Source organism: Bubalus kerabau, chromosome 4 (genome assembly GCF_029407905.1).
Source record: "Bubalus kerabau isolate K-KA32 ecotype Philippines breed swamp buffalo chromosome 4, PCC_UOA_SB_1v2, whole genome shotgun sequence".
In the NCBI taxonomy this organism is placed as follows: domain Eukaryota; kingdom Metazoa; phylum Chordata; class Mammalia; order Artiodactyla; family Bovidae; genus Bubalus; species Bubalus kerabau.
The window spans coordinates 126,095,610-126,114,524 of NC_073627.1; the positions used below are offsets into that span (position 1 = coordinate 126,095,610).

The window sequence follows — 18,915 nt, forward strand, 5'->3', positions numbered from 1 at the left end:
CCTTCCCCTCTGTATTTATAAGCGTTGAGTGTGCAGGCCAGCAATAATAATGGCACATCAGCTTGAATTATGACTGCAGTTGTCAGAAGAATATGTAGTTTACCTGATCATTACCTTGTTATCACTGCTGTAATAACACTTGGAAGAGCGTTAGTGTTGTACTTTAAGTTGTAAATTTTTTTTCCTAAAATTTTTCTTTAATTGATCACATATAAATTTGATTAGTTTTCTGTATCAGTATATGAAATGAGATTAAAGAGTAAATATTTTAGCATCTCCAGCAAAGGAGACGTTAACATGATTTTTAAGTAAACTTGTATTACCGACATTTTTAACAAATTTTTGACTTGATTTTTCTTTAAAAATTTTTTGAAGAAATTGTATCACTAGTTTGGTTTTTAAACTTCTATTACTGTAAATACTAAGTTCTTGGAAATAGTCTAAGACCTTAAGTTAGGGCTTTTAAGGAAGAATTTAAAATCCTTGATTGAACCAACAGTTTGTAGTACCTTCTAGTAAACTAGAAATGTAAAAATAAATAGTTTCTATTGCCACAGCCATGGCTATTGACTGATTTATGTTGCAATGATAAAGACTTCTTCTAGGATGGAGTGAGTTAGTTTGACTTTTTGAGAATATCTGAGAATAATGAAACTGCATATTTTATGTGTGTGTGTGTATATATATACACACACACACACACACACACACACACACACACACACATATATATGTATGTGTAAATTGGTTTCCCTCACTCAACCAAATAATGGGAATAACCAGAATAATGGGAAATGTATGTATATTATATAAAAATGCATAATTGGAGGTTTGACAATGGTGTTGGACTTTGTGAGCTATTAAGCATATCTCTAGTGTTGAGGGGTATCAAAAGAATATCCGTCTCACTCTTGATGGCTCTTTAGTGGCTAAGTAACACTTTGATGTTGTTTCTGTTTCCTAAATAAATGCTATCAGATGTTAGATCTATAGAAGAACACATTGAGCTGACAGACTCCTAGTCTGCAGGCCTTCTCTACACCCCATCTCAGTACAAAGGAAATAGGCAGTCTTTAACTTCAGTGAAAGAAAGGTTGGCTGTCTTCTGTATTCACTGACTGAAGTTGAATGTGTAGCTTCTGATTCTGTAATCAGTATGCAAAATATGTTCGTTTCACTGTGATCCTCAATGCATACAGCCTTTAGGTTTCACAAATGACAAATTATGATACTTTAAATAATTTTCTCTTTTTGGTACTGTGACAAGGTTTGACTTATAGTAGTCAAAAATTTTTATTATATTTTCTACATATTTTTCTTTTTAAAAGTAGTGTGTTTGACCATATTCTTGGCTATACTACCTAAAATACAACCTTCAGCAAGTTAACAGCTTGGTGGCTTCTCAGACCCAAATTCATCAGGAAATTTAGATTTCTTGATATCCCTTGATATATGTTCATGGGCTATGTAACAGTTCTAAACTTTGGCATTATAAATACATTCTAAATATTGATGGAACATATTCTTATTGTTTGCTTCTTTCTTTCTTAGAAAACAGTAGGATCCTAAGTAGTTAATGGTAGCAAGTGAAGTATTTTAAAGCTGTTATAGGTAGTCTTTCTCTGATGTGGAAAAAACTTTTTGACTATGTTGTTATAATGCTGAATTAAGAATGTATGGATTTCCTTATATCTTTTCAGTCTGAATGGTTTTTATCAGACAGATAATTTTACTAATTTTAGTTTTCTCATTGAATATGCACTGAATCTTACAATTTTTTTTTTCCTTTTCCCTGTTTCTCCTTTTTTTTTCTTGCCTTACTATTCCTCCATTTTTCTCTTTACATCAGACAAGGCTTTCAGGCTCAAAATGACAAAATTAGAATTATTCCATCTTTCTCTGATGTTGACTATGAAGAGCAAGAATGTATATATGAGGAGGTAGAGGGGGAAATGTCTCAAGAGTTTCTAGAAGACAGTAACATAAACTTAAAGGAAGCAAAGGTAAAAGAAGTGAGAACTCTTTTGAAAACTGATGAATATTACAACCAACAAATACAACCAAAGTACAAGAATTCAAAAAAGGCACCATCTCAAAGCCAAGAGACAGAATTCTCTGCTGCCTTTAATTATGACCTTAAGTTTGAAATGCCTGCTTTCTCCAGATATCCTCAGAACTATGATACAATAGATAGGAGAAGGAAAAAAACACCCTTGTATAGTCATTTTGAAGACAGTGAAAGAAGACAATATGATGATAAATCAGGGACTAAGACTAACTTTAAAAGTATATATCCTAACACTGGAAATTGTGACTTTTGCCACATTGGAAAGAAGGAACAAAACTACACAGTTTTGCATCCCTACAAAAATGGATTTGTGGTTAAGAGTGGCAAGTGGGCTGCTAACTTAGAAAATCATGATTTTGATCTTCCTGGTTGTTTTAAGAACTATGAAAAGTCATCTGACTTAAACCAGCATGTTACTAATTTCACTCCATTAGATATTCTTGAAGATTCTACCAGCAGTACTTCAGATGAACTTCTGGGTTCTCCTGTTTCTGATAAGCAGGAAGGTTTACTGTCACCAACATGTCATCCATCCAGTGTCCATCATATTGGAGGTTTTCCAGAAGAATATTATAGAGCATATCCTTCATTCCCATCCCAAAGGATGAATTGTGACACACTTAGAGATCTGTCTGGGTGCCCCACGGAAGAGATGACCCTTTCCTGTGTTGAGGAACCCAAGGAGGACTATGTTGATACAATGGATGAGCTTCAGTGTTTGGTAGAAACAGTGTCAGAATATTTAGCAGAAAAGGAAGAGGAGATTAATAAATTTGGTTCCCTTTCAGAAACTAAAAAAACACTTAAACATAATAGTACTATTAATAATGCAGAAAAGAAAATGCCTGAGGATCAAATACCATCTTCAAACCTTGTCAAGAACGAGAAGGACAAGGCCATCTCTTTCCCTGAGCTGAATGGAGTGAAATGTGCTGTTGGATCTTTATTTAGTTCACTCTCAGAAAAGGTGGGTTCAGGCACAAAGCATCTAACAACCTCTGTGGAAAATCTGGTTCATTTAGTTCCAGAGAAAACAGAAACTCTCAATCAAACAGGGGTGAGTAATTTGCCATCTAGACCCAGAGCCAGGTCAGTATCAGAGAAGGATCCTTCTGTACAATCTCCATCTCCTATATCTTCTCAAACAGTTGACAATAAGGACTTTCGCAAAGTGGACAAAACTTTTGAAAATGAGCACAAGGACAGTACAACTGGAAATCTAAACTCTCAGGATGCAACAGAAACTGGTGGAAGGGACTCGGCTCCACAGAGTCAGAGTTCAGTTATAAAGTCTGTTTTCAGCATGCTAAATCCATTAAAGATATTTTCGGAAAAGGATGAAACCAAAAACGATGATGACCAGAGCAAGTCAACAAGAAAGGAAAATTTTGTTGTATGTGATTTGGGGTCAAATCAAAGGGAAGATACCCTTGGCAATGACAGTAGCATTGTCACTTTAAATAGGAGTGATGGAGAAACTCCCCACCACCAAATGCCCGTAAGTGAGGATTTGTTGTTTTCTAACTCAGCCTTTGAACCTTCTAACTTAGCTCTTTCTGCAAGTAAGAAAGATGATGTTGCGAATCTATGGGAAAGAGAACCCTGTACAGATCTGTCTGTGTCACCAGAGCAACCAAAAATATGTGTCAAGGATACTTTGGAACATCCTTGTGTAGCTGGGAGTAGAACTGCAAATAAAGAGGCATCTTCAGAGCCATTAGAGGGAAAGAAAATTACTGGTGATGATTTCCTGGAGCCACTCAGAAAATCTTTTAGCCAGTTTTTGCTCACTTCCCCTGAGACCTGTTCAAAGGAGACTTTGTCAGACTCTATGAAAATTCACCAGTTGGAAGAAGATGGATGGGAAAGGGACCCTAAGAAAGATGGATGTTCCTTTTCCTTTAGTGGAAAATTACATATTCCATTTCTCAAAGTTCTTAGTCATTCTGAAAAGCAGCAGGATTTAAAAGAGAAAGGAAGCATGTTTCCTTTGTTTAAATTTTCTTTCACTGACAGTCATAAAACTGTCAATGACCAGAATTTTCATGGCTCAGCAGTAACCACTGATGAAGAGGTCCAAAGAAACTGCCATGCAAATACCAAACTTAGTTCAATAAAACCTAATTCAGTTCCAGATATTCATAGTAATCTAAGGAAATTTGGTGATATAAAGACATCTAATGAGAGTGACCAAATAAATACTTCTGAAGATGCCACACTTACTAAAATAAAGTGTGATTCGGCTCCAAATATTAATAGTAATCTTGGGAAATTTGGGAGTATAGAGGAATTAAACTCAAGTGACCACACAGCAGTAGAGAACTGTGAGAGAGATACCTTAAACATTCCTGGAGATGTGTCCAAAGAACATATACCTTCAGATTCTTTAGAAGAAAGTAAGGCTCTTACACAAGTGACATCCTTAACAGTACCAGACTCTTCATTAGCATTTAGTTCTACCACTTCAAAACCCACCTCAGTTAATGAAACGAGTGATGACAAACTTGTAGACAAAGCTTCTGAGAAAAGAACCCAAGGAGGACTCTTTTCTAGCCTGTTTAACAGGTTTTCTTCTTTAGAAAACTTGTCTAATCAACAAGAATTAAATGTGAAAAAAGATGACTCTCCTCACAGGAATAATACCCCAAGCCTATTCTCTGGAATATCTAACTTGATATCCGGTAGCAGTATGACTGATTCTAAACCAGATGCAGCAAAGTCCATGTCTTTAGGTGACCTAAAAGGTTTGAATGGAACTAAACGTTTATCCTCGGATGAGATCCCTGTTACTTCATGTGTGACTTCTGAAAACCAGAGGAATCGTGAAAAACAAGAAACATCTGGCTTTATAAAAAGATGCTTGACTTTACCTGAAGAAGACATTCCATTATCTGATGCTGGGGTTGACGATCATTGCCCTCCTACGTGGAAAAACCAGCAAAGTGAAAAGAATTGCCCCTCTTCTGCCAACAGTGTACTTCACTGCACTCCAGTTGCACAGCAGAACCTATCAGAGAAATCTTTGCCTATGAGGCAAATACCACATCATGTTCTTGAGGCAAAACTACATGAAAATTCTAACAAGTCAACTTCACCTATACTAAATACTAATATTCTTAGTCATTCAAACCACTATCAGTCTTTTGAAGACATGGACAGTTATGACTGGGATTCTGATATAAAAGATTTCTCAAAAAATTCCAGAAAAATTCAGCCAGTATATTATGTGTTGAATCAAAATACATTTCCATCAACCGATGTTTTCTTGTGGCCTGACTCAGAAAACTCAGCAATAAATTTTTGCCAAAAAGATCAAAATGCAAATATCTCGGAGGGGAGAACAAATCCAAACAGTGTCATTTGGTGTGACTTACCATATGAATCATTCAACCAGTTAGCATTTAATGAAGATTACTTATTAAGAGGTGATATGTGGGCAGCTAACTCATTATATGGAAGTTCTTGTTATTTTCCAATTAATGAGACTAAGAATTCACTAGAAGAATTACCCATTGACTTAAGTTGTTCTTCAGGTTATGAGAAGAGTACACGCCCCATAGTTGACCTAGATTCATCAAGAATGGATGAAAACTTTATTTTTTCAAGTGTTGGTTATGAATATCAGGAGTGGTTGTCATGTCTTGAAAATGGAATCTGGTGGCCATCAGAGGATGGTGATTATGGATATTTTATGTTCCATGATGGCCAATATATCTACTTTTTCCTTACTGATTCTACTGGGCAGTATGCGTATTTATTTATACCTGATTTTTCTTATGAAGAGTATTTGAATTGTGACTTACAAAATGTGACAAATGATCTGTCAAGTATTATGTTGGATGATTGTACTGTTTCTGCTTACAGTTTTAAAGTACTTGACAAGGAAGATGAATTACTGTGGTATGTTGAAGAGGAACCAAATGATGACCCACTTGATTTATCTGTAGTTTTGCCAAGAAGTGAGGGACCAGTGTATCTAAATTTAGGAACCTTTTCACAAGTACTTGAGTCAGATTATGACCAAAGGAATCAACTATTAGATTTTTCAGGCTATAATCCTCAAAAGTCTGAAGGAAATTTTGTAGCTTTTAAAGAAAGGCCATGTGGCTCTGAAGACTTTGAATGTATATTGGATCTCAGAAATCAGCCCCAAACTATTGGTAATCATGTCTTAAATAAAAATGAAATTATAAAGGGAGATAAACATCAGCCTCTCTCTAAGGATTCATCAGTTAACCTTTCTAGTTTCCACTGGATCCAGTCTTCTTCTGAAGAAGTTTCCTCTTCAGAAGATAAGACTAACACATTTCCTGAAAATAAGACTGACATCCCACAGCAAACAGAAGAGATGTCATCATTGAACAAAGTGACTTCGTTATTTTCTGCATTGGGTGCTTCAATTGGAAATACTTTGAATTTTGATAAGAGTGAAGCCTTAAAGTCATCAGCCACAGAGAAAAGAGATCAGCAGTCAAACTTAGCAGAGGTAACAAATGACAGTCTTCAGTTATTAATCTCAAGTAAGCAACTAGAGAGTAACTCTCAAAATGAGAAAGAAAGTCTTCTCAAGAAGGATTCAGAGAGACAAATAGTATCCAGTGTTCAGCAACTAGAATTTACTAAAAATATGAAGAAAGAATCCCCTTTAAATAAAAGCATGCCTGTGAAAAAGCAAAGTTTGTTAAAACCTGTTTTTCAGGTAAGCCAAGCAACTCCTCAGGATAACTCAGATATAGAAGATGACAAGATGATTACAGCTGACTCTGTTTCAGTTTCCCATGTATCACAGTTTAGTAGGGATGAACACAAGAACTATAAGCCTCCCCAGGACCAATCTTCCAAAGAGTCTGAGAGAACTTTATTTAAAAGCGCGCTGAAACTCTTTGGCCGGGAAGAATACCCTTCAGTAAGTGCAACAGAAAATGAGAAGCAGTCATCTGGATTTCTGAACCTGTTTAAAACCCAAGTAAATAAAGAAGGATCACCAAGTTTAGAAAAGAATAATGATAAAAATAGAAAGATATCATCTCAGGAAAAGAATGAATCTCCTGGTGTTTCAAATTTTTTTGGTACTCTAGGGGATTTCTTTAAAAGCAGTGTGTCTCCTATACAAACAACGGAAAATGTGGCTGTTTCTTCGGTGACTAATAAGGAAGAGGTCAAGTCTAGTCCTAATGCCACACATCTAGCTAGACAGGATGTTGGGAACTTTCCTGTTGCACCAGTTTCCTCTAAAGGGAAAGTTCGAGTTAGAGGTCTGAACAAGCAGACTACCATTGATGACAGTGAGCTAAAGGAACCAGCAATTAAGGAGATCAAGGGTGATCATTTGACTGAAGAAGAGGTACCCTCCAGAGACCACCTAACCTACAAGTCACCAAATTCATCTTTCTCAACAGGTTTCAAAGACTGTTCCAAAGATTCTTCAGTAGAAGCCAGTGGTATGTCTATAGTGACAGAAGTCCTAAGAAGTAATAAAATATCTTTAGATATTCCAAGCAGAAGAAATTCAAATGAACAAGATCATTTTTCTGACAAAGACCACAGTTTTTCAACTGCCACAACATCTCCCTCCCAACCAGAATTGCCAACAAGAAAGAATATATTTTCTTTCCTGACTGGATCTGAAAAATCTGAGAACAGAGCCTCTGCTGCTCTACCTAGAACCAAATCTCAAGCAGAAGGGCTATTCACACTTCCTTCCTTTTTCCCCACTGCTAACTCAGGCAGCAAGAAGGATGCCTCTCCTAAAAGCTCTTTCAGTTTCTTCAGCTTGTCTTTTTCGGATGAAAAGCAGCAGAGTCCTGGGAAAAAACAGAGCCTTTCAACTACTGCTCCAGTGACTTCCCAGCCCTGTAAGAAGCCAAGTGTTTTTGTGGACATGAGTGGTACAATAACTAAAGAAGGTTCTAATGGCAATGGAGATAGCCTGGTCCAGGAAGTAGTTCATGAACAGCAAATGGCTTCTTGTGTTTCCATTAGCAACACCACTGAGATTATCTCTCTTGCAGATGAGCTCAACATAGAGGAGAATGATCCAGGAAAACTAGGTTCCAGTAATGGACCAAGGACATCTTCAGATTTCCAGATAAATCAATCACAAAAAGACAATGTTCCTCATTCACCAGGATTTCAGGCACAGACTGAAACACTGCTTATTGGTCCAGAGACCCTTGAGATATCTACCCACGAAGAAGCTTTTATACAAGAAGCATCCATGAATGACTCACTGCCCAGCTCTTTTTCCCATGATAGCCATTTGGTTGAAAAGCTCAACAATTTAAACACTTGTACTAACTCCCACCAAAATGAAAGATTTACTAGTGATCCATTGAATTTGCCATTAGAAAAGGCCCCTGATGAGGTCTTAACAAAGATCCTGGAGCCAACTTCTTCCTCTGTGGAGCCAGGAGGTACATGGCACCTCCAGAGTCAAGGTACAGATAAAGAGGAAGACAAATCGGTGTTGGACTCTTCAGTAGAAATGCTTTCGGGGTTTGTGACCAAAGTGAAATCTTTCTCTGGGTCCTTAATTGAACCTCCCAAAACGTTCTCCGGGCTTTTCTCTTCTCCTAAACCTCCAAAGAAAAATTCTTTTTTCTCTCTCTCTTCTGATACATCATCTCAGCCTCTCAAAGGTGAGTTATTTGGAATTTTTAAAAGTCCCAAACCAGAGACATGCAAACAAGAATCATCCGTTCCAGCTACTGCATTGCTTCAAAATGGTAGTCTCAGAGATACTGTAGGGTCAGTACCTCCAGAAAATTTGTGTAAAGAAGTTACCTTGGGAGCACTCAATTCAGAATCTATGGTCAGTGACTGTGGAATGACTGTGGTTAGTGCAGAGTCAGACTTGGAGACCTTGACAGATGATCCTAAACTAACAACTGAAATGGAAAACAATAATATTCCAGACAATATTCCAGAACCCCAACATTCTGAAATAATTGAGGGTGCATCTTCTGTCTCAGGGGATGATACTGGGCAAGGAGTATTGTCTCTGAGCGATGAAGGAGACATGGGGATGCTGCAGGCTACAGACACAGAGGCATCATTGGAAGCAGAGCATATCCCATTGCCAATACAGTTGCATCCAGATCCTACCTGGATTGCCAAAGAGCTTCCTCCTCCAGTTCAGCCACCTCTTCCTCTTGAGCCAGAGCCAGATATGCAATCCATCTCCGCAAACCAAGACTTCTTAGAGCTACAGGCAGCCAGTTCACTAGAAACAGCGCTGTTCAGTGAGGCAAGTGTCAGCCAGAGTGCCACACCGGAAACCCAAGGTCACCCTCCACTGGAGGAACCTGTGCTTTGTGCCAAAGAACATTGTGAGATACTTGATGCCCAGAAAGACTCACCTGCAGTCCCCCAGGAAGCGGAGCAGCCAATCCCAAACGTGACCAGTTGGCCAAAGCTCTATTTCCCATCTTCTGCTGCTGACTACGGGAAATCACTGAGCTCGTTCTTTTCCTCTCCTTCCTCCACTGGCAGTAGAGCAGCAGAGACTGGTTTAATGTCCAGTTTTAAGAAGCTGTCAACTCTCTTTGAGGGAGGTAGTGAGGGGAAGGGGAGTAGTATAGTAGCAAGCGATTCAAAACTAAGGTTTGGAAAGAAGCTGGATCTTTCATTTCCATGGCTGAAAGAGAACAAAGGGGACTCTGAACAAATGCCTGCAGAATCCTCCTCTCCAGCTTTGGCTATAAGCAGTGATCAGGACCTTAAATCTGGTGAGACTGACAAAACTTTGGAGTCTTCTCAAAGGTCTGGGGCCTGTGCTGAGCCAGCTAAGATCTTGACTCAGCCCTCTGGGACTTCTGAGCAGCTGGAGGCTGGGCCAAGTATATGTACTCAGGAGCTCTCAAGGCCTGGAGAAGTGGAAAACCAGCAAGAAATCCCAGCATCTGGAGAAGACAAGGATACCAAAGATATCTGTCCTTCAGAGAGTCATGAGGAACAACACTGCACTGTCTCTGAGCTACTTCAACCAGAAACACATGAAGAGGAGGCAGAGCCTGCTAGCACTGGCTGTGTTTCAAATGTACAGCAGCCAGTTACTCTGCTGGACATCAAGGAACCAAAGACCAGCAAAAGGCCTGTTCTCAACTAAAGCATCATAAATGATTTTAAGGAATTGACCATTTATGATGCAATGACTTAGTGGTAGCTTAACCATAGCCTGCTTTTTATCCTCCTTGTGTCTTTCCCAGCACCTGAGCTTCATGTTAGGCATTAAATAACAAGAAATAATATGTGGATATTGTCATCTCTTCTCTCTACCAAATATAATTCACTTATTGGAACAATGCGCTTCCTGGTTAAAGGAAAGGCTAAATTCTGGGATTTACTTACTCTGGCTTGCTCTGCCTTGAATAATGTAGAAGGGAGGGCAAGAAGAGGCAGCAAGTCATTGAGTGGCATATATTATTAATAATTACAGCCATGTGATAGACTTGAATGCTTCTTTGGGCCTTGAACACCTATATCTGTAATAGCTGGGAGAGATCTACTTTGCTTTGCTTTTCCAAGTCTTCTAAGATGCTTTCTCCAGTGGCAATGAAATTACTAAGTAGAATATAAAATGCAAAGGATGGCTTGGAATAATCTATACTGTATATCCTATTCCATATGGATTTGCATAGCTTCTTCCAGTTTCTGAGTTTTATCATCCATGAGACTGGTGTTTGTTAGGTGTTTTTGGTAGAGTCTCCCAGGAGCTCAGGGCTATCATTTGCTGTGGAGCATTGTGCTCTATGGTGGAGCATTGTACAGGGTCCACCTGCAAAGCGTACTATTATTTCCCCTAAGAAGATGTACCATACAGGACAGTTTAAGAGTGCTGCCTTGAGCACTGGCTCAAAGCAGTCCAAAGAAGTTGGTCAAATACTTTGAAGATTGTGTGTTAGGAACTACTCAGCACAGTGGCCTGGTACCTCTCCTACTGCTATGGGATGAAAAATCAGAAATCAGCCTGGAAACACCAGATAATTGGGAGGAACTGGAGGGAAAATAACACTGGAGAACAATAAACATTAGCCCTTTAGTTAAAGCTTGACTCTTTGGCAAGGGAATTCCTTGTCTATTGTCCCCACACAGAATTAAAATGAAGGGCCCCTGACTTGGGATGGAACTATCCAGATGGGGCTAGGATAGGTCATGTAGCTCATCCCCAGGTCCCTCTCTTTTGAATAGGACTGAGTCTTTAAAATTTAGTATGGCTCAAGGGAGTAACTTCTGAATGCTATTCTTCCTATACAGTCACGATTCACTGCCATTTTCTCTATGCCTCTTATACCAGGAGAACAAATTTCCTCTCCAGGTATGGGAATTCAGGTGGTTGAGATAGGGGATTGTGCTGGTCTCTCTTCAGGAACAAAAATGCATTAATGTGGCCCTGACTCAGATCTTGGAGTTGGACTGTGTCCATTTTGTCCAAAACCGAGCCATGACCTGAGAGGAACTCAGTTATAGATGGCTCTGGGATACTTCCTATGCTACCAGGGATACCACGGTAACATTCATGTCAATGAGACCATTCTCCCTGAGGAAGTTCTTTGTCCTAGCCTCTATTTGGCTTCCATTACCTTGTGCAGATGGTTGAGGGACAATTGAAGGAACATGTTCACTTTCCTTTGCACATTCTGAGGAACAGACCTTTATATTTCCAATTGGAGAGGAAGAAAAGAGTTCTCAATTTAATAGGTAACAGAAAAAGGGAGTAGAGTTCATCCATCCATTTTACTTTGTGAAAATTAGAAAACTTTGATTACAGCCACTGGACAGGTTTTTTTTAAGAAGTTCGAGCAGAGAATTTTAGGCATAAACGGACTATTTGAATAATTCTTAATGCTTACAAAATAGCAGATTAAGATAAAAAAATTCTTCAAAGTCAGTTGCAGGGTTGGGGCTAAGTGCTATTGGAGAACCCAGCATGCTGTGTTGTTTTTCCTTGTTGTGATTTTGCTGAATAGAGCCTAGTTCTTCTAGAATGTGAACTTTGCTCCTCTCTTCCCAGGAACCTCCTGTTTGTGATCCTTGCCACTGATAGAATCATTATTTCCTGGATTCATTCATTATTTTGTTCCAGTGTTTAGTTTGTATTTATTTACTAATCTGTCCTCCTCTCATTCTCACAGCCCCACCAGCAGTAGTAGGTATGGCTCCTCCTGTAACGTGAGTCAAGGAAGCTCTCAGTTAAGTGAACTGGACCAGTGTCATGAACAAGATGATGACCGTCGGGAGAGGGACTCCATTCATTCCTGCCACAGCTCCAGCAGCCTCTCCAGAGATGGACAAGTAGGTTTTGGAGAACAAGAGAAAGCCTTGGAGGTGACAGGTGAAGAGGAGAAGGGGGGAGTGTGTGAACCCAAGGAGATGAAAGAAGATGCCACAGCCTATCCACCCCCAGATATGGTGCTACACAAAGACCTTGTCCGAGGCCCCCAGGAGAGGTAGGTCATGGCTACCTTGAGGACCTCATATGGTTTCCTCAGTACCTGCCCTATGGTACTGCTGACAGAATGCAATTGCTCTGTTTGTTTCCCTGCAGCTGGGTATGGTTGTGATCAGAATACTGAGGCTTATCTCTGCACTGCTTCCATTGTTTTCTGGTGTAATTACCAAAGTATTTGGAGGAACTCTGAAGAACATTGTAGCTGCAGTGTACCAGGCCTTCTAGAGTCTGTAGTTCTTGGCTTACTAGTTGACCCCATGTATGACAACCTCTGAGTCTGAAACTGACCTGAGCCCTGAAGATTATTTCATTCAGAGGAGCTGCTTCAAATAAAACAGGCTTCCTAGCCTATTAATGTTTAAATTTTTTTGGTGAACATTGTTTTTCTTTTTTTTTTTCTTGACTAATCTGGGAGACAGTTAAAGAACTGATCTAGAAGCCAGATCTAAATCACCTTTCTGTATCCCTGGGGCCTAGCAGTACGTCTGGCAGTTGGTATCCAGAAGAAGGAAAATTTTAAACTTGTCCTTTTAACAGTCACATAATGAAGCTTAGTACTGAGTTTGAGTATTGTTATTGTTGAGCTAAATTGGTCAGTGAGTTGCTGATAGGTTGGGGCAAAGCAGGGTTTCCCAGTCTTGGCACTATTAACGTTTTTAGCCAGATAATTCTTTCTTCGTTTTTTTGTTTTGTTTTGTTTTTGATATTTTAGCTACATTGTGCAGCATGTGGTGTGGTTCCCTGACCAGGGGTTGAATTCAGGCCTCTACAGTGAAAGCACCAAATCTTAACCACTAGGCCATCAGGGGACTCCCTGAGCCAGATTATCGTTTGTTATGGGGAGCTATTGTACGCCTTGTAGAATGTTTAGTGGCATCCCTGGCCTCTGTGCACTACATGTCTGCACACTACATGTCTGCACACTACGTGTTTTCACACCAGCAGCTCTTGGTATGAAAACCAGACATGTCTCCAGATATTATTGCCAGAGTTCTCCTGAGGGGCAAAACTGTCCTTAGTTGAAAACCACTGGAGTAGAGTGACAAGAGCTAGATGTGACTTAAATTCTCAAATTTCAAGGTCATGGGAAGATCAGAGCACTGAACACTGATTATATGGTAAAAGTTAGAAAACAGTTGATGCCTCTACTGTACCACTCGAAGGTAGAAAATTATTTTCTGTTTGTTTTCCTGATTTTTAATTGTCTCTGGTGGCTCATCTAGTAGACAAGACATCAGAGAGACTGAGTTCTGGACCAGCTTTTTTTTTTAACTGGACTGACAACTCACTGAAAGATAGCTCTTTGTAGACCTTGGACTTTAAAGATGTTATTGTCTGGGTAGAGGTTCTTGGTCAAGCAGCAGAAGTGCCCGTCCTTCTCTCATGGCTTTGTCATCCCAGATCCTAGCTGTGCAAGTGACATCCAGGCTGGTTTCAGAAGTGCCCACAGATGTTTTAAAACAACTGATGCAGTTAAGTGGCATCAGTGCCTAGCATATATTTTGTGTGTCTGTATGGTGGTTTCTTGTTTACTGCCTTGGCGATAGATGCCAGTGAGCGAGGGGAGAAGCATCATCACCAAGAATGAACCACTATTCCACAGGTAAAACCTAGATGATTATTTGTTTAATATAGGCTAGTGTTTCTGCCTCGGAGCTCCTTTGTTATGTGTGTTGTTCCTTGCACTTAGGATGTTCCTGAGGCAGCTCAAGGAACAAGATCACAGCAGGAGGAGGGCTCTGCCTTTTTTCTTAGTGCTTTGGTGTAGACTAGGAATTGATAGGCCTTCCAAAACACTTAGTGGAGTAGAAAGGGTTTGCGGAAACACAGTTCTGCCCCCAGGATGCTATATAGAGCCCCCAAGGGAGAGTGGCCATCCTGAGGGGCGGGGAAGAGGTCTACTCCACGCCTCTCTGCACCGTTTCCATGTTAGCCACTGACTGAGGGGCCCTTGTCACTGCTTTTAGTATCCTGACCCCTAACTGTTCCAGGAGCTGCCTCATCAGGTGAGTGGAAAAAGGGAAAGAAAGAGAGGGAACAGATGAAAAGCTAAAAGCAATTGTCATTTTAGAGAAGAATTTTTTTCATGTTGGATGTTCAGGATATGCTGTTTTAGTGGCTTGAATCACTAGACAAGTATAGGCATGAATGCAAACCTTTTAATTTTAGGTATTTGGCAGTTTTGACTTGAGCACTGTCATCCTGTGGCCTGGGCTTATTTTTAACGAACATTCTTTTCTCTGTTACAAGTTTTCCTGAGGAGACTGCATCTTCGCCATTTACCCAAGCCAGAGCGCACTGGATCCGAGCAGTTACCAAGGTTCGACTCCAGCTGCAGGAGGTAGGAAGTCTGTTGTTCCGGTTCTAGCTGGGACAGTTTTTGCTTTGAAATTGGGAGACATATGGTGCTGAAGAAGCAGCCAGTGATTAGTCATATTATAGTGTGCCTCTGGGAATGCATGACAAGTAAGCTAGAGCCTTAAGAGATGGGGAGGTAGCTGTTGACTTCCTTCTACCCTAAATGATGGAACTCAAATAGACCTGGTGGGTCTGTTATTAAATGCTGTTTTGGTACTACTATCACTGGAGAGGCTATTTCGAGTTTAGGATAGGAGACTGTTTCAGGGCCTCTTAGGGTTAGTTATTGTTTCCTTTGGCCAGCCAGTTCAAGTGCCACTGGCTGACTTTTACAGGGTTGGAAATTTTACTCAGAAATTTCTGTGGGGTCCCCTCATTTAAGGTCCAAAACATCAACACATTAATATCTAAACTAATGTAAAAAAATAAAAATAGAAATATTTTTCATTTTCAATGTTGCAAGTTTGGAGTATCTTTATTTGTGTTTCAGTAGTCAGTCTTCAGGCAGAAAGGTGGTTTTTAAATGATGACAAGTGGCTGTCAGTACTATAATACCTGGCAGCTGTTAAAAATGAAGCATGCTTACCTGTGTAAACACACTTTAAAAGTAATTTATTTTGAAATAACCTAAAACTTAAGAGAAAAGTTGACAAACAGCAGTGTAAAGAACTCCCATATCCTGCTCACCAAAGTGCCCCAGTTGTTGACATTTTGTATTATTTTTGCTTTATCACCCTGCATCCATAATGATTAATCTTTTGCTGAACCATTTGAGAGAAAGGGAGAGGCATGATGTTTTCCTTTTTGTATTTTACAAAAAGGCAAGGCTGCTCTCCACTGTAACCAAGAAATCCACAATGACAACACTGTCATCAAAACCCCAGGCAAATTTTTGCTAACTATCCCAACAATGTCTCTTCTCTGGTCCAGGATACAACTCAGGCTAACATGTTGCATTTAGTAATCTTGTCTCTTAATCTCCTTTAATCTGAAACAGTTCCTCTTGTTTTTGACGGATACTATAGGCCTTTCACTTTGTATTCTTCACTTTGGGTCTGTCTAGTGTTTCCTCATGTCCAGACTCAGGCCATACTTCCTTGGCAGGGATTACACAAAAATGGTATATTGGACTCTTTTTAGTGAATTGCATCAGAAAGTACATGTTGTCAGCCTGTCCTACCCCTTGTAATGTTGACCTTAATCACCTAGTTAAGGTTGTATCAATTAGATTTCTCCACTGTTAGGCACCATTTTTTCTTGGCAATTCATAAGTGTTTTGTGGTTCCGTACTCTTAGATGATGCCAGTATCTCGTTCTCATCAAATCTCCATGTACAGGCTAAGGATCCATGTATGACTCCTGTCTGAATCTACCACCACAAACGCTGGTTGCCAAATGGTAACTTTCTATTTCCATTATCCTTTCTACATTTGTTAGTTGGCATACTACTATAAGGAAGAGATTTCTCATTTTTTTCCATCAGTTTTTTATTACTAATTTTTCAAAAGTAAGGGTCTTATAATTATAATAAAGGAAAATAAATAACCTCCAGTAGAAGAAGAGTTCTGAATGAGAAAAACAAGAATGTATTGGAGCGGTTTGTTAAGGCCTTTTAAGAGGCAATTCAGAGTCTCTCAAGAATAGCTAAAAGCAGTTGCCAAAGCTTGGAATCATCTAGAGAAAAGCATGGTTTATTTAAGAGTAACCAAGAATGATTGCAATTTAATGAATATTGGAACAGTAGTAAATATATTCTTAACACAGGTCATGTAACTGAAAGCTGATTAGGTGTGGCCAAGAGGAGGAAGGGAAGCCAGAGTTTAAAGAAGGATCTGATAACAGCTGAAGATAGAGGCAGAAGTACACCATTTATACTTAAGATGAGATTTGCTGGCAGATTGATTGAGGTTGTGAGACAGTAAGTTAAGTATGGCACCAGGGACTTTCTTTCTGAGTAATTGGAAGTTCCACCTATCTGCCCTAAGATAATAATTTTTTGTTAGTTTCTTATTATTATAGAATTTCCCTATGCAGGTGTAAGTAAATATGAATTATATTCTAATCTCCCCTTTTTTCTTTACCACCCCCCCCCCCCAAAAAAAATGGTATGTTATACACACAGGGAATATCTTGTTTTTTCACTTGGAGATTCTTCCATATTAGCTCTAGGAGAACTTTTTTCTTTTTAAGTGGTTGCATAATATTTCATTGTATGAATGAACTACAGTATTTAATTTGTCTTCTGTTGATGTTCATTTGGTTCTTTTGGGCCATTTGCTGTAACAAACCATATTGCAAATGATTACCTTTTACATACATCATTTTTTTTGTGTTCAAATATATCTGAGGGATATGTGTTTATAATTTCAATAAATATTGTTCTCCATTTATCAGTGTCTTAAAACAACAAAGGTTTATTTTGCTCATGCTTCTTATCATCCTGTATGTTGAGAAGTTCTACTTTGTTATCTTCTGTGCAATCCAGGGTAAGTGATCAGCCAGCTTCTAGAACATTGCCGATATTGGTGGTGGAGGGAAAGAAAAGATAACAAATGAAAGAGAACATAGCAGATTACTCTTTGGCCCAGAAGATACAGCATGTCACTTTTGCTCACATTTCTATGGCTTAACCAAATTATATAATCATATATAACTTCAAGCAAATGGTATACCTTGAAATAGATAGATTGGGATATTTGTGAAAAACTTTAATAACTATCCCAAAGTATATCTGCCTTCCACCAACTTAAACTCTTACTAGTAATGTCATGACATATTGGGAGTAAAAAAACCAGATCCTTTGCAGAAAGAATTTGAATAGCAATGATATAGACTACATTCCTTTCCAGTGTTGCTTCTTTCCATACTCTGTTTAGTCAACATTTCCAATATATAAAATCTTTTGTTCAAAGTACTTACTGTTTCCATGCATGGAATAAATACTCTTTCTCCTTCTCTGTGTCTCTAACTATTCATCCACATCTTTTATATCCAGTCAGGTGTCAGTTTTTGGATAAAACTTCCAGACTCTGTGCATACAGTAAACTCCCACCTGTATCTTTGGTTTTGCCTTTTGCAGTTTTGGTTACCTGTAGTTAGCCACAGTCCAAAAATAATAAATGGAAAGTTCCAGAAATAATTCTTAAGTTTTAAATTGAATGCTTTTCTGAGTAGTGTGATGAAATCTCATGCTGTCCCACTCCTTCTCATTCTGGATGTGAATCATCCCTTTGTTCAACATATCCCACACATTAAACACTTAGTAGCCGTCTCAGCTCCGATTGACTGTCATGAGATGGCAGTCCTTGTCATCAGATAACCATTATTTTACTTAATAATGGCTCCAGAGTGCAAGAGTAGTGATGCTAGCAATTCATTGTTTTTTTCACTTTTCCTCTTTTATTTTTTTATTAATTTTTTATTAGAGTACATTTGATTTTCAATGTTGTATTAGTTTCTGCTGTGTAGCACAGTGAATCAGCCATACATGTACAATATATCTATTCTCTAGACTTCATTCCCATATAGGTCATTACAGAGCACCAAATAGAGTTCTCTATGCTATACAGTAGGTTCTTATTAGTTATTCTTATATAAAAGTAGTGTGTGTGTATATGTCTGGCAATTCATATATACCACTGAAAAGCAGTAAAGTGCTTCCTTTAAGAGAAATGGTTGAAAGTTCTTGATTTTTAAAAGGCAAGAGGGATAGTTAAGAGTTTGTGGTGGGCATATACACACTTCTGTATTTAAAATGGATAATCAACAAGGACCTACTGTACAGCACATGGAGCTCTGCTCAATGTTATGTGACAGCCTGGATGGAAGGGGAGTTTGGAGGAGAATGGATACTTGTATATGTATGGCTGAGTCCCTTCACTGTTTTATCACCTGAAACTATCACAACAGTGTTAATTGGCGATACTCTAATACAAAAGAAAAAGTTTTTTAAAAAGTAAATTTAAAATAAGGAAAAAAAAATGATACATTGAGGTGGCTAAGATCTATAGTTAGGATGAATCTTCTAACCATGAAATTG

General features: G+C 38.9%; 1 protein-coding gene across 3 annotated transcripts in view; it reads left to right on the forward strand.

Annotated features, from left to right (window-relative positions):
* The window catches only part of UNC13B (unc-13 homolog B), a 208,364-nt gene that overhangs the window by 110,116 nt on the left and 79,333 nt on the right, over positions 1–18,915 (forward strand). Inside the window, exons 10-11 of one of the 3 annotated variants that reach the window (XM_055578450.1) lie at positions 12,202–12,516; positions 14,769–14,859. In XM_055578450.1, coding sequence (XP_055434425.1) covers positions 12,202–12,516; positions 14,769–14,859 — 406 coding nt within the window. The other 2 variants (XM_055578447.1, XM_055578452.1) reach the window with 2 other exon arrangements.